Source organism: Thalassophryne amazonica, chromosome 14 (assembly GCF_902500255.1).
Source record: "Thalassophryne amazonica chromosome 14, fThaAma1.1, whole genome shotgun sequence".
In the NCBI taxonomy this organism is placed as follows: domain Eukaryota; kingdom Metazoa; phylum Chordata; class Actinopteri; order Batrachoidiformes; family Batrachoididae; genus Thalassophryne; species Thalassophryne amazonica.
This window is the reverse complement of record NC_047116.1, coordinates 69,475,682-69,490,491: the sequence shown is the minus strand read 5'-3', so window position 1 is coordinate 69,490,491 and position 14,810 is coordinate 69,475,682. Positions and strand designations below refer to the sequence as shown.

At 39.3% G+C, this 14,810-nt stretch overlaps 1 protein-coding gene across 10 annotated transcripts in view; it reads right to left on the bottom strand.

Annotated features, from left to right (window-relative positions):
• stxbp5l (syntaxin binding protein 5-like) overlaps window positions 1-14,810 on the bottom strand; it is a 773,590-nt gene that overhangs the window by 74,350 nt on the left and 684,430 nt on the right. The window contains exon 24 of one of the 10 annotated variants that reach the window (XM_034186808.1): window positions 7,800-7,830. The exons of the other annotated variants lie outside the window; for them this stretch is intronic. Coding sequence (XP_034042699.1) covers window positions 7,800-7,830 — 31 coding nt within the window. The remainder of the gene's footprint in view (window positions 1-7,799; window positions 7,831-14,810) is intronic. 10 annotated transcript variants of the gene reach the window in all.

Below are 14,810 nucleotides of genomic sequence, written 5' to 3'. Positions count from 1 at the left end.
GAGCAGTAGACGATAGGCTTAGAAAACAGATGAAGATCTGTGAACCGCAATATGGTTTCATGCCAAGAAAACAATTGTACAGCTGCAGTGTTTGCTCTGAGAGTACTGATGGAGAAGTATAGAGAAGGCCAGAAGGAGTTACATTGTGTGTTTATGGATTTAGAGAAAGCTGATGACAGGGTGCCAATAGAAGAGTTGTGGTATTGCATGAGGAAGCCTGGAGTGGCAGAGAAGTGCATGAGGTTAGTGCAGGACATGTACAAGGATAGTGTGACAGTGGTGAGATGTACAGTAGTACAGATTCATTGAAGATGGAGGTGGGATTACACCAAGAATCAGCTCTGAGTCCTTTCTCATTTGCAATGGTGATAGACAGGTTGGCAGATTAAATCAGACAGGATTCTCCATGGACTATGTTTGCAGACGACATTGTGATCAGAAGGAGGATTTTCTTAAAAGACGACCTGAAAGTTCAGCTACAATTTGCCAGAAGGTACATCTGAGATGCAAGCCTAGATTTGATGTTTTGGTGAAAGAAAATCTTCTTCTATACCACTCCATCATGAAGCTGTATAAGTGGGGATACAAACTAAAAACATGCACTATGCACAATTTCTACAATCACAGCCACAGAAGCCAATAACTTCTTCTGGGTTGTCTGGGTGTCTTGGTGGCTTTCCTCACTCTTCGTCTTCTTGCAGTCACTCAGATTTGAGAACTGTCTACTTCATACAGATTTACCATAGAGTGCCATACTGTTTGTATTTCTTCAGAATTGATGGAAATAAAGTCCAAGACATATTCAGTGACTTGAAAATGTCATGTGTCCATCTCTGACTTGTCTGAAGGAAACTGACAATAAAACTGATTATTTACAGGTGTTATACCAAAGTGACCTATTATTTATGCAACCCATCATCTTGGCCTATATACAACCCCGATTCCAATGAAGTTGGGATGTTGTGTAAAATGTAAATAAAAACAGAATACGATTTACAAATCCTCTTCAACCTATATTCAATTGAATACACCACAGAGATATTTAATGTTCAAACTGATAAACTTTATTGTTTTTGTGCAAATATTTGCTCATTTTAAAAAGGATGCCTGCAACACATTTCAAAAAAGCTAAGTGGTAAACATTGTGTTACATCACCTTTATTTCTAACAACACTTAATTCTGTTTTTATTTACATTTTACACGAAGTCCCAACTTCATTGGAATTGGGGTCGTATTTTTAATGAATTTATATCAAGTTGTAGAGGTTTGATTTGAGTTTGAGTTTAAGGAAGCTCATTTTCGAAATTTTAATATTGAGAGGTCTGACTTACATTTTGTATTTAATATGGCATAAACAAATTAAAATGTCTGAAATATCAAGAGGCCCAATACGTTTGGAGGGCACTGTGGACCATGTGGAAGTAAAATAATGTTTATAGAGGGTGCAGTATTATCGAGCTCGTATTAAACTTCCACTGAGCAAAAACAATACCTTATTCTAAGTCACGAATGAGACAGTATTGGATACAAATATTCCTCCTCATGTAGATATGCTTGCTAGCTAGCTTAGCATATAGCTGTTTCATAAAGTCATGCATCCATTGAACTTGTTTGTAGCCAAATAATGTGTTATGCTTAATTGTTCTGAGGGTAACATCTGGACACTTCCTTGCACTTGTTGCATTTTTGCCTTCTACTAACTCCACATTTACAACACAACAGCTGTAGCACCAACCCTCAACCTCATCCCATTTCAATAAACAAGTGAATAAATTTCATGATGTCGCACCTGTTGATTGCAGCATTCATCAAATTCTGAAAGCACTGAAGAGAAAGCAAAGGAAAATACAATGGTTTCGGGTATTTGTTCTTCCTGAAAAGTACTAATTTCTTCACCAAATCATTTAATTGTTCCAATGATTTTTTTACATGTCAGTGCAAGTCTTTTTAATTCAAATCTGAGTCTCTGCTCACTTTTATTTAAATTTTCAATTTCAATTTATTTTCATTTATATAGCGCCAAATCACAACAACATTGTCTCAAGGTGCTTCACACAGTCTAACCTTAGGTGATCGCCGGCCACTAGCCCTAAACTTCACTAAAAGACCCAGAATTTAGATAAAGTTGAGGCCGCGACCTGCTCCATTTCCTAATAAAATTAATTTAAAGAGTAATGCTAAAACACCATCGGCCGTATGATCATTGTCTTTTGTATAATTTGCAGTTGTTTAATTTTTAGGTTCCAAAAACTGAGTTGGCTGTCACCCCCGCCACTCCAAAACGAATCAATGCTAATGTCTGCCAAATGTCTTTTAAATCACAGAGGTATTATTAGGTTCTAAAAACAGCATTTTCAGTTTTAGAAGTGTTTATTTCTTGCTTGCTTTTACATAATATATGTCAATGGGGATATATTTACAGACAAACAAAAGAGAGTTTTGCTACCAACCTGTGACGTCACCACTAACGTTCGCTAATTTTTTTGTAAATCCTTCCAGAGGTGTTATCAGGTTACAAACACAATGTTTTTAATTTTAGAAGTGTTTATTTCTCACTAGCTTTTACATAATATATGAGAAAGGTGTTATTTCTAGCCAAAAAATGAAGCAAAGTTAGCAGTTAGCGACAGCAGGAAGCAATGTCACCACGCTTGCGCGTTAATGTACGCATGATCATGCCATAAAAATTAGGTACAAAATGTGACATTTTAACATAATATGCATATGTCGTGGACATGAACGAGCGAACCTAGTCAGCATCTCACCATGTCATTTAGGTTCTTCAGACTTTATTTTGATTAAATGCTTCAGAGGAGCATTAGCATGGCAAAAACCTTTTGGGGGGCTCGGCTCCCCCCAGACACCCCGCCTTTTTAAGCATTTTTCTTTATTTGCCTCTCACTTACTTGGAAAAGCTCCTCGCCATCTAACCATGTCCTTTAGGTCCTTCAGACTTTTTTCAGTAAAATGGTTCTTGGGAGCATGAGTATGACTAAAACCTTTTAGCTTCTGGGGGAGCTCCGGCCCCCAGACCTCCTGCCTTTTTAAGCATTTGCCTTTCAGCTTCTGGAGGAGCTCTGTCCCCCATACTCTCCACCTTCTTAAGCATTTTTCTTTTTTGCTTTCAGCTGGCCCCCTAATTATGGCCCTCTTAACCCCCTGCCACTTTAAGCATTTTTTTTAATGTAGATGTAAATTAATATAATAAGTTTTCACCTAGTTGACAGCAGGGCTGTACAATAGGGCCAAATTATTTGTATCTCAATATTGACATAAATGTCACTTATATACATGCTGTCCATATTCTTGAGCTGCTTAGGTGGGTAGGGAGAGTTCCCATGGGATAAAAAAGCTTTTCAACCTACCATCCCTGATTCTCAAGACCAGGCACCTAGGTGGCTCTACTCTCTCTCTCTCTCTCTCTTTTCTTTTTTTAAGATATTTCGGTGTCCCTTAGTAAACACTAGTAGAGTTCCACCTTAGATTTGGAATATATAATAGAAGATATACCTTACTGAATTGTCATACCAATATGATAAACGATATGACTATGATTTGACACAAAGTGCAGCAACAATGAAAATTAAACATTCTTAAACAAAATAGTAATAATACCACACTCATTTTGCACTCATCATAAGGTTAGGATACTGTGCCCTCCAAAAGTATGGTACACTTGGAATTTCACACATTTTAATTTGTTTATGCCATTTTAAATACAAGAAATGATCTAAAATGATCTTCATCAAACTCAAACTGAAAGCAAATCTCTAAAACTTGATAAAACCTGTAAATAATAATCAGTTTTATTGCCAGTTTTCTTTAGACAAGTCAGGGGATGGAAACATGAACATTTCAAAGTCACTGAATATGTCTTGGACTTTATTCACATCAGTTATGAAGAAATACAAAAGTTTCTTTCACCAAAACATCAAATCTAGGTTTTCACCTCAAATGTACTTTCTGTCAAATTGTAGCTGAACTTTCAGGTCTTCTTTTTAAGAAAATCCTCCTCTACACCACTTCATCAGGAAGCTGGATTTGATATTTTTAATTCATTTATATCAAGTTGTAGAGATATGCTTCCAGTTTGAGTTAAGGAAGATAATTTTAGAAAAAAAATGTATTTGAAATGGAATAAAAAATTAAAATGTGTGAAATACCAACTGTTGCAATACATTTGAGGGCAATTGAGAAACACTGAGGAGCAGCATCTTACGTCTCATATATAGTGCAGCAGATAAGAGAATATTTAGAGTTGAATCCTGCAAATGGTGATACAAGCATCAAATTTGGCACAGACATTAACTATTTAAAAAAAAAAAACTGATTGGCCACTTGAATTTTCAATAGGCAGCCAGTTAGGGGTCAATTGATGAATTACACAGGGGTATAAAACAAGGGTGGGCAACTTGTTGCAGAAAGGGCCAGGAGGGTGTAGGGTTTCTTTACAGCCATTGATTCCACCAGATGATTTCACTGATTAACTGATTCCATCTGCTCAAAGTGCTATTAATCAGTGAAATCACCTGTTGGAGTCAGTGGCTGCAAAGAAAACCTGCACCCTCCTGGCCCTTTCTGGAACAAGTTGCCCACCACTGGTCTAAATTAAAAGATGCTACAATCATATAGAAAACTACACCACATTATTTGCCTGATCATAAAGATTCCAAAAAAGGTACAGTTTGAACAATCTACTACTGAATGGTATGGAGTTATGAGGTAAAAGCAGCAAGAATGGTGACAAAGGTCAGTTTCAGTTTGTACAGGGGTCAAAAGGTAAAGTTGCTCTATTAATTTTGCTCCAGCTGTATTTGTGCCAAATTTGATGCTTGTATCACCATTTGAAGGATTGTTTCAGTTATCTGCTGCACTAATAAGCCAACGGAACCAGCTGTTGTCTGTTAGTTTAAACATGTACATAAGCCAACCCAAATTAAAGGAGAAATGCTGCTTTTAACAACCTGGACCTAATTTCTGGCATAAAATACGGTCATTTACTCACCAATATAAGTTTGGTGTGATTAGAAGTCCATACTTCAAATGATATGTTCAGTTCAAATCTGGAGCAAACATTTTTCTTCTTCTACTAAGGTGGATTAGAACTGTTGTGGTACACAGCACAAACTACTGGACAGGAGGAAACTAGCAGTCAATGTGACTCATTGATTTGAAAATGCAGGTTTTTCAACCAGACGTGTGGTGCCATGACATGTCAATCATCTATGTCCAATTAGATTTCAGGGGAGTCCAGTGAAACCCCGGCCTCCGCTCTAGCTCCACCCATGCCAGGAAGTGTTTGACATTTGAACATTTCCTGTTTCACTGTGACTGATAAATTGGCACTTCCTGTTTGAGTGTGAGCTTGCCACTGAGTTCCTGCGAGATTCCACAGGATTGTGTCTGTCAATCCAGGAAGTGTTTGACATTTGAACATTTCCTGTTTTACTGTGGATTTGAAAATTGGCACATCCTGTTTAGGATGCCCTGTACCATGAGTGAGCGTTGTGCCGCTGCGCGACACTTCGCTCATATTAAAATTTTATTTTTTATTTATTTTATTTTTAAAATTGTATTTATTTTCCTCCTCCTCTCTGTTCTCTTTGTTTTAATTTAACACATTGTGTTCACTCTGTCAGTTCCAGCTGAGAGTGAGTCGCTGGCCGGCGGTCAGCTGACATGCCCCCTTGTCCAGAGCGCAATGAGCAAAGCAATCACAAATTAATGAGTTCATGCCTTTTGAGCAAAGTGACCACACATGAATGAGTTCACACCCTATTTATTTTTCCACTCTCTTTCTGTTATGTGGAATATAACTCATGTGGTGGACGTGACATTAGCCTGGCCGGCTGGCTTGCCACAGACTTGCCACACACTGTGCCGTGCGTGCTGACACATGGCTAGGGGCAATCCAAAGGTGATGTTGTTTGTTTCAATGTTCACCATGTCATGAGAGCCTGCTGACACATGTGCATCACGGTGGCGTGTTGAGAGGTGATGTTCTTCATGGCACAATATGTGTTCTCTCTAGCTGTGCATTCCTCCAAACAGGTGGGCGTGTTGGTGGCAAGCTGCAGCAGCTGACTGCATTGTCATAGCTAATCACAGCTGGAGAACACATATCGAACCATGAAGAACATCACCTCTCAACACATCACCGCGATGCACATGTATCGGCATGCTCTCCTGACATGGTAATAAATAAAACACATATCACCTTTGCAATGTGTTCAGCAGTGCCTCAGTGCACACTGGACACCATCAGCCAGGCTGCCCCATGTGAAAATATCCATCTGATCATGTGAACAGCCGGCAAGCCAAGTGTCACGTCCACCACGTGAGTTACACGCCACATGACGCAGTGTCCTTTGGTGTGCCACGTGCTGGACAGCTGGACACGCGGAGCCAGTTGATGTGTTCATGATATGAACGCATCAATTCATTCATGTCAGTTCATTAATTCCTTGTTTACGTCCACAGCCATGGTTCATGAACATCAGGGGTGGCCAAGTTCGGTCCTCGAGAGCCACCTTCCTGACACTCTTAGTTGTCTCCCTGCTCCAACACACCTGAATCCAATGAAAGGCTCATTAAAAGTTTGCTAATGAGTCTTTCACTGGACTCAGACTAAGAGTGTCAGGAAGGTGGCTCTTGAGGACTGAACTTGGCCACCCCTGATGAACATGAAGGAACAGAAGGACGATAATTCTTGTATTGTCTGCTCTTTATAACAGGAATTAAATATTTTAACAGACAAAACGAAATCCATTTGTTTCGTCATTTCCAACACAGACCATCAAGTCATCATGCATCAATTACACATCATTACCAGTAACATGATTATCTTACATTTAAACAATACATTCATTGCTCTTATAATGCTCTGTGCTCTCTCATTATTTTGTCCTGATACATTTTCTTTGATTTATGTACATATGTCCAACATGTAATTGCTTCTGCTCCTGTGTGAGCATGATGTGGTATCACACCTCTTACATGGTCACATGAAACCATCGCTGCGGGATTGTACACGGCTGTCTGCCCGTCTGTCCCTCCTGACAGCGGCTGGAATTTTTTGAGGTTCGACAAATCAGTAATTTTGTCCGGTTTCTGCCTCTTTCGCCCAACTTCGTGTTATGTGTGAGGGCCCATAAACAAAGAAATAATGATCATCATCATCATTATGATCATTATCATAATGAGCAAGACTAATCATTACTTTTACAGCCCATTGGCTTAAAACAAGTCAATGATGGATACAAGAACATTTTCAAGACATCAATAAATCAATAAAAAAAGAACTGGGCCTGTATCCACGAAGCATCTCAGTCCTCTCAGAGAGGTCCTAACTTAGCCTAAAAAAAATCCTGGGAAGGAATCTTAGCCTATGAGTGATCCAGGACATGTCTGAGAGCAACTCCAAGCAAGAAGTGGACAGAAACTCTTATCTTTGTGAGGAAGCAGTGTTGACCCCGTTCCTAGGTATGGTGCAGTGTTCTAAGAGTTGTGATTGGTTGTAGTTGCTGGTACATGAGACTGCAGCACACAAGCGAAGTTCTCCTCAAACAGGTGAGTGTGGGGGCTCTGGTTGCTGACATCACTTACTTTGATATTAATAACTGTATGAATGTCATAGAATTAATATGCAATTTACATTTTTTCCATAGCGCTGGTACGTGAGATTGCAGCACACAAGCAAAGTTCTCCTCAAACAGGTACGTGTGAGGTTCTGGTTGCTGACATTGCTTACTTTGATATTAATTGTATGAATGTTATATAATTTATATGCAATTTACACTTTTTCCGTAGCCAGGTATCGTTGTGATAACCTTTATGTCAGGTGTTATTGCGTTACTATGCTGGGTGGGAAAAGTAAGCTCATTCCCGATGAGCTCAACCACAAACATTATCCCTGCACCATCAAGCCAGCAGCACGTTACTGAATCACTGCCATTCAACATACAGAGAATATCTTTCCTTCCTCTCTGTCATTCCACCATCATCTCTGCTTAAGACCCTCTTAAGCCTGGTTCACACGACAGGATTTTAAAATTATCTTTAGGTTTCCAAAACCTGAGAGACCATACACGTGAAGATAAAAAATCATGGATCTAACAGGTTTGGTCATACAGTGTGTGGTGTTCAGCCACACGTTAAGGACAACAACACCACACACACAAACAGATTTCACACACGAACATTTACAGCTCAGACAGGAAATCTCGCAAAATCTCTCGAGATTAAACGTGACTTCACAGTAAACAAACAGAGGTACTTTGTGGACTATTTACAACAGGGGGAAAAAACGATACAAAAAGAAAAATTGATTTTATTCTCTGCTTCATAGTCCGTCACCTCACTTTCTGATTGGCTGCACATCACATTCAGCAGGCTGCGTGCTCGTTTGTGGTCGGGGGACACAACACACACAGTGATATCGGGCCAAAAAAATCCAACATGTTGAATATCCCTGATTTGCGATCGGAGCGCTCCTGACGTCCTTCTGAGCAGATCAGAGCGCTCTTAACACTCCACACATGGCAAGAATATCTGATAAGATTATCTTTAGCGTCATCACGATTGTCGGGGCGTCCTTAAGATTGTCGGAATGGGAAGATCGGGTCCAATATTGGCCTAATTATCCTGCCGTGTGAACCCGGCCTTAGGCTTCTTAAAAGTCCTCCTCCCTCCTCTTAGGTTTTCACCTTAGGAGCTCTCCTAAGGCCTAAGATGCTTTGTGAACAACTTTTACCTTACCAATGGAAAAATCAAAGAAATGTCAATGAATCAAGGAATTCCAAGATTTTTCTTACAATGACGTCACTAAGGCCGGGTTGTGTGTTCCTTCCACGTTAAATGCATTTTAAATATATGTATGTGTTCTTAAGGAGCATTTACACATTTTACAGTCTTTGTAAACATTTTAAACATATTTTTAAAGAACTTTCTATTCTTTCACACATTTTAAACGTGTTTTTAAAAAACTTTCTATTCTTCTATTTTTACCTTTTATAATATTTTAAACATTGTTTTTTAACATTTAAACATCTCTGTATTTTTAAATGTCTTTGACATAACTTAACACATTTTAACATATAGAATATTATTATATAGTATGGGGCAACTGTTTGTTGTGATTTGGCACTATATAAATAAAAATAAATAAATTGATGTAGTATCTCATCTAGTCTCACCTCTTGTTTAGTGCGAGCAATGAGTCTGGGTGTTTGACGCGCAAAGGCGGCTGATGCGGGGATGCACTATGGAGAGGAGCAAAAGATGATCGTCCTCTACTTTCTTCTTTTTTGGTTGCCCCAAACTCTGTCTTCACACTGGTAGATTTATGCACTAAAAATGTATCCATATTGCTCCTTGTTAGTTAACAATGTTTTCTTTTTCCCCCTTCTTCTTTTGTTGGTTAAAAGTGTTTTAAATTATTTTTTTGCGCCCCCCAGGGGGGGCATGCCTCACAGTTTGAAAACCACTGATTTTGAAAATGAGGCATAAATTTTTTTCACTTTGAGATGAAAGAGTATCATTTGTAAAATGATTGTTAAAAAAGGGTTCTGCCTGCCCAAATATTTGAAATCTCACTTTCAGCTGTGGACATTTCCAACACCTGGCTGACAGTTTTTGTCTGACATTCTTATAATGACATTTTTTTGGGCTGCTACACTCACAGAGAGAGATCATTTTATCCTGACACAACCGAGAGATATGACAAAAACTACACAGTGGACAAAGGGACAACAAACCACCCACACAGAGATGTATATTCTACTCTCCACAAGGGCAGCACTTTAGTTCAGTTTAGCTACCTAACATCATCCATTTTCTATACCTGCTTACTCCAATTACGGTTCAATTGGGGGGGGGGCTGGAGCCTGTCCCAGCAGTCAGAGACCGTGAGGCAGAGTACATCCTGGACACGACGCCAGTCTGTTGCAGGGCCACATATATGTCCGTGCTCTTGTGTCAATGCCTTTGTGATCTGTCTCCTGTGTCCTTTTGTTTGTATCCTCATGATCTGTCCCTTGTCGGAGTCCCTTTGTCATATGTTTCAGTCATGTTGCATTTCTTGTTTCCCTGTTTTGAACTTGGTCAGACTTTTGACTTCCATGTTATCTTTATTGTCTTGTATTTGGTTGTATTTTGTGGTCTACTTTGAAGTTTGAGTGTTTTATTGTCACGTTTTTGGTTCCACTCAATCCCGGGTTTCTTTTGGATTCTGCGTGTGTGTTAGTTTCAGCATGTGTTTTATCCCAGTCACCCCAAATTTGTTCCACTCACCTATCACTCGTTTATTCAATATTATGTTTCTGTACTTAAGCCCACACTTTTTCCTGTTTCATTGCTGGATTCTTCCTTTGGTTCCCCATTGAGTTTGGTTCTGAGTGGGTCTTCTTTATCTCATTCCCATGGTTATATGTAGTTGGATAACCTTTGTCTCCTCCATGTGTTTCTGCCATTTGTTTTACATCCCATTGTGTTTATCCTCAGTCTGTTCGTTACCTCCCTCCCCCTACGTTTGGTGGATTATATATTTTTTTTATTCCTGTAGGCTTATTTGATATTCAGTTTGTTTGTTGCATTGTACTCCTGTTTTTTGGACATTAAACCACCTTCATCTCACCCCACATTCTGTTCTGGTTACTGCCTGCATCTTGTGTTCATTCAGAAACTGTATTTCGCAACACTTATGTACATGTGAGGTTTTTTTTTTTTAATTTGCAAAAAGCTCCCAAAAAACTTTTTTCACATTGTCATTATGGGGTATTATGTGTAGAATTTTGATTAAAAACATGAATTTCTTCCATTTTGGAATAAGACTAACATAAATTGTGAAAAAAGTGAAAAAAATTATCTACTCCCTAACCGCCATTCCAGTAGGATAGTGCAAGAGAGAGATACAGAACCAACATGACAGAAAAAGTGTAGGGAGTCCTGTTAAGATGAGCGAGTACTGCATATCATTTTGTCTGAGATGGAAGATACTGTTTATTAAAATTCTGTGGGTGTGCAACATTGCCATTCTTGATGTCTGTCACTTGGCAGTGACAAGCTAATTGAATGATTTCATACATAGTGCAGAATGGAATACTGATGCACAGTTCTGGCAGAGGCAATTTTCCTGTGACAAATCTGAGGTAAAAAAAACAAAACAAAAACAAACAAATTAAAAACTTAACTTGCAATGTTGGGAGTGATTTTTATTTATTTATTTATTTTTCACTTGACACCTAGTATTAAGGATTTTTACAGTGCATTCCAAACGTATTCGCAGCGCTTCACTTTTCCACATTTTGTTATGTTATAGCCTTATTTCAAAATGGATAAAATTCATTTTTCCCATCCAAATTCTACTCACAACACCCCATAATAATAATGTAAAAAACTTTTTATTTTTGCAAATGTATTAAAAATAAAAACTGAGAAATCACATGTACGTAAGTATTCATACCCTTTGCTCAATATGTTGTTGATACACCTTTGACAGCAATTACAGCCTCAAGTCTTCTCGAATATGATGCCACAAGCTTGTTGCACCAGTTTTGCCTATTCCTCTTTGCAGCACCTCTCGAGCTCCAATAAGTTGGATGGGGAGTGTTGGTGCACAGCCATTTTCAGATCTCTCCAGAGATGTTCAATCAGATTCCTGTCTGGGCTCTGGCTGGACCACTCAAGGACATTCACAGAGTTGTCCTGAAGCCACACCTTCGACATCTTGGCTGTGTTCTTAGGGTCATTGTCTTGCTGAAAGATGAACCGTCGCCTCAGTCTGAGGACAAGAGCACTCTGGAGTAGGTTTTCAGCCAGGATGTCTCTGAACATTGCTGCATTCATTTTTCCCTCAATCCTGACTAGTCTCCCAGTTCATGCTACTGAAAAACATCCCCACAGCATGAAGTTGCCGCCACCGTGCTTCACTGTAGGGATGGTGCCTGGTTTCCTCCAAACATGACACCTGACATTCACACCAAAGAGTTCAATCTTTGTCTCATCAGACCAGAGAATTTTGTTTCTCATGGTCTGAGAGTCCTTCAGGTGCCTTTTGGCAAACTCCAGGTGGGCTGCCATGTACCTTTTACTAAGGAGTGGCTTCTGTCTGGCGATTCCACCATACAGGCCTAATTGATGGATTGCTGTAGAGATGGTTGCCCTTCTGAAAGATTCTTCTCTCTCCACAGAGGAATGCTGGAGCTCTGACAGAGTGACCATCGTGTTCTTGGTCACCACCCTGACACCTTCTCCTCCAGTTGCTCAGTTTAGATGTGCGGCCAGCTCTGGGAAGAGTCCTGGTGGATTCAAACTTCTTCCATTTAAGGATGATGGCGGCCACTGTGTCCTCCAATCCTCCAGTGTTCAATCAACTGAATTTACTCCAGGTGGACTCCAATTAAGTTGTAGAAACATCTCAAGGTTGATCAGTGATCAGTGAAAACAGGATGGTTTTTTTAATAAACTTGCAAACATCTCAAAAAACTTTTTTCATATTGTCATTATGGGGTATTATGTGTAGAATTTTAAGGACAAAAATTATTTCATCCATTTTGGAATAAGACTGTAACATAAAAAATGTAGAAAAAGTGAGGCGCTGTGAATACTTTCTGGATGCACCTCATATCTGCACCCTTCTTTTACACACACACACACACACACACACACACACACACACACACACACACACACACACACACACACACACACACACACACACACACACACACACACACACACACACACACACACTTTTGGTATATTTGATGAATGAATATTTCCATCAAACTTTCAATGTTGTGGAAACACACTTGTCCATCAACTGATTGTCCATTATTGTTTGCACTGAATAACACATTAACTGAGTTCATGGTTTTTTAATTGAAAATAAAAAATGTTTAATATCAAGAATTTATGTACAAAATGTGTTGTTACAATCATAATAAAAATGCTCTAAAATGTAAAAAGTTATTGCAAAATTAACTGCAATTACTTCTAAAAGTAACTGTATTTATATTTGTTTTTAAAAGTAATTGTATGTTTAATTGATTACTTTTCAGAAAAAAAACAATAGCAATTGTAATAGGCACTTTTTAAAAGTAATTGTATTTGTAACTGATTGCTTTTGAAAAGTATTTAGACCCAGAAATCACAAGTAGGTTCCACCTTTTAAAGCCTAATTACTTTATAAAGCTAAGCTGAGCAGTTTGTTGTCCAGGCAGCTAAAGTTCCAGATGTTCAGAAACCTGACAGATGCCTTTCAGAAGAGGTGCAGCCTTTCCTTATTAAATTAATTATTACCAAGGTGTAGAAGATGTGCCAGATTTTGATGATGAGTAGACCTATGATGATTTTAATATTCTGAATGGGGGTTAATTACTGGTAGACTCCTTGTATGTTCATTTAATCACGTTAATGTTTGGATATGTCCACTTCAACTGAAATGAAGGTTTGTTCCTGGGAAAACAGAAACTGATCCCCCATGATGAGATGGGTATGCAGATGCAAATTAAGGCCAAAGGTGCCCATCTGTAGTGTTCATTTTATATTAGATTTGAAATAAAAATAATTCTGAATAAACAAGACATGCTTTGTCCTCTTTATGCAAAGTTTCAACTGTTTAAGTCAGGAGTGCCCAAGTTCGGTCCTCGAGATCTACCTTCCTGTCACTCTGTTGTCTCCCTGCTCCAACACAACTGAATCCAATGAAAGGCTCATTAAAAGCCTGCTAATGAGTCTTTCACTGGATTCAGGTGTGTTGGAGCAGGGAGACAAACTAAGAGTGTCAGGAAGGTAGATCTTGAGGACTGAACTTGGGCTCCCCTGGTTTAAGTCAACAAAGGCTCAACTCCGTTTTCTTTATTTGGTTACCCATCTAAAACTGAAATGTCATTTGCCACCACATTTTGAGATTTATTGTCTCTACTATGGTATTATAGGCATCAAAGGTATGATGCTAAGACCACAGCAATACACTGAGAAAAATAATAAAACATACTGCTTTAAAAGCATTGGACATATATTGGCTCACTGTTTGTTCCTTCTCTAGTTAGGCCTTGCTCTCACTGCCTCCGATGCGCTTACAGAGTCTGCGGGCTCAGTAAATGCTGCAGCGGGCCACTCACACCACCCCCTGTCTGCTGTGTGGAGCTGCGGCCAACTCCGGCACCGCGCCCGTATCTGGTGTATGGAGCTGCGGCCATTTCTGGCAATAGGTCCAGAGACTACGCTCGCTGTTTTGATGTGGAGCACTCTGGGAGCCCGCAAGGATAGACTTCTTGCGAAAAAATCTGCAGCGCAGCAGGGCCTCGGTAACCGTAGCCGCAGAGCTCCGTGGCCACTGACAGAGGTTTGTATCTTTTAATGACTTGGATTCTCTGCGGGTCCCGCATCCGTACCCCGCAATGGTAATGCTGGAGGCAGTGTGAGCGAGGGGTTACTCTGTTCGACTGGGCTAAAGACCTTTTAACTCTCGCTCAGTGAATTGACATGATATTATTCTTTTTGTCTCTGTCAGAAACAAACTGCACTGGCTTTAAAACAGGGTTTAAAGTGCAGTTAGATGAAAGCAAAAAAAACATTTGACCAAAACTGTCATAATGAAAGATGAGAAATACCTGGCATAGAGACACAGAGACACATAAACATTTAGTCGTCAAACCAACCCATCCCACGCAAGCATGTGCGCGCGCATACACACACACACACACACACACACACACACACACATATATATATATATATATATATATATATATATATATATATATATATATATATGCTGTTCAAAGTAATGGAGAGTGTGGTAGAG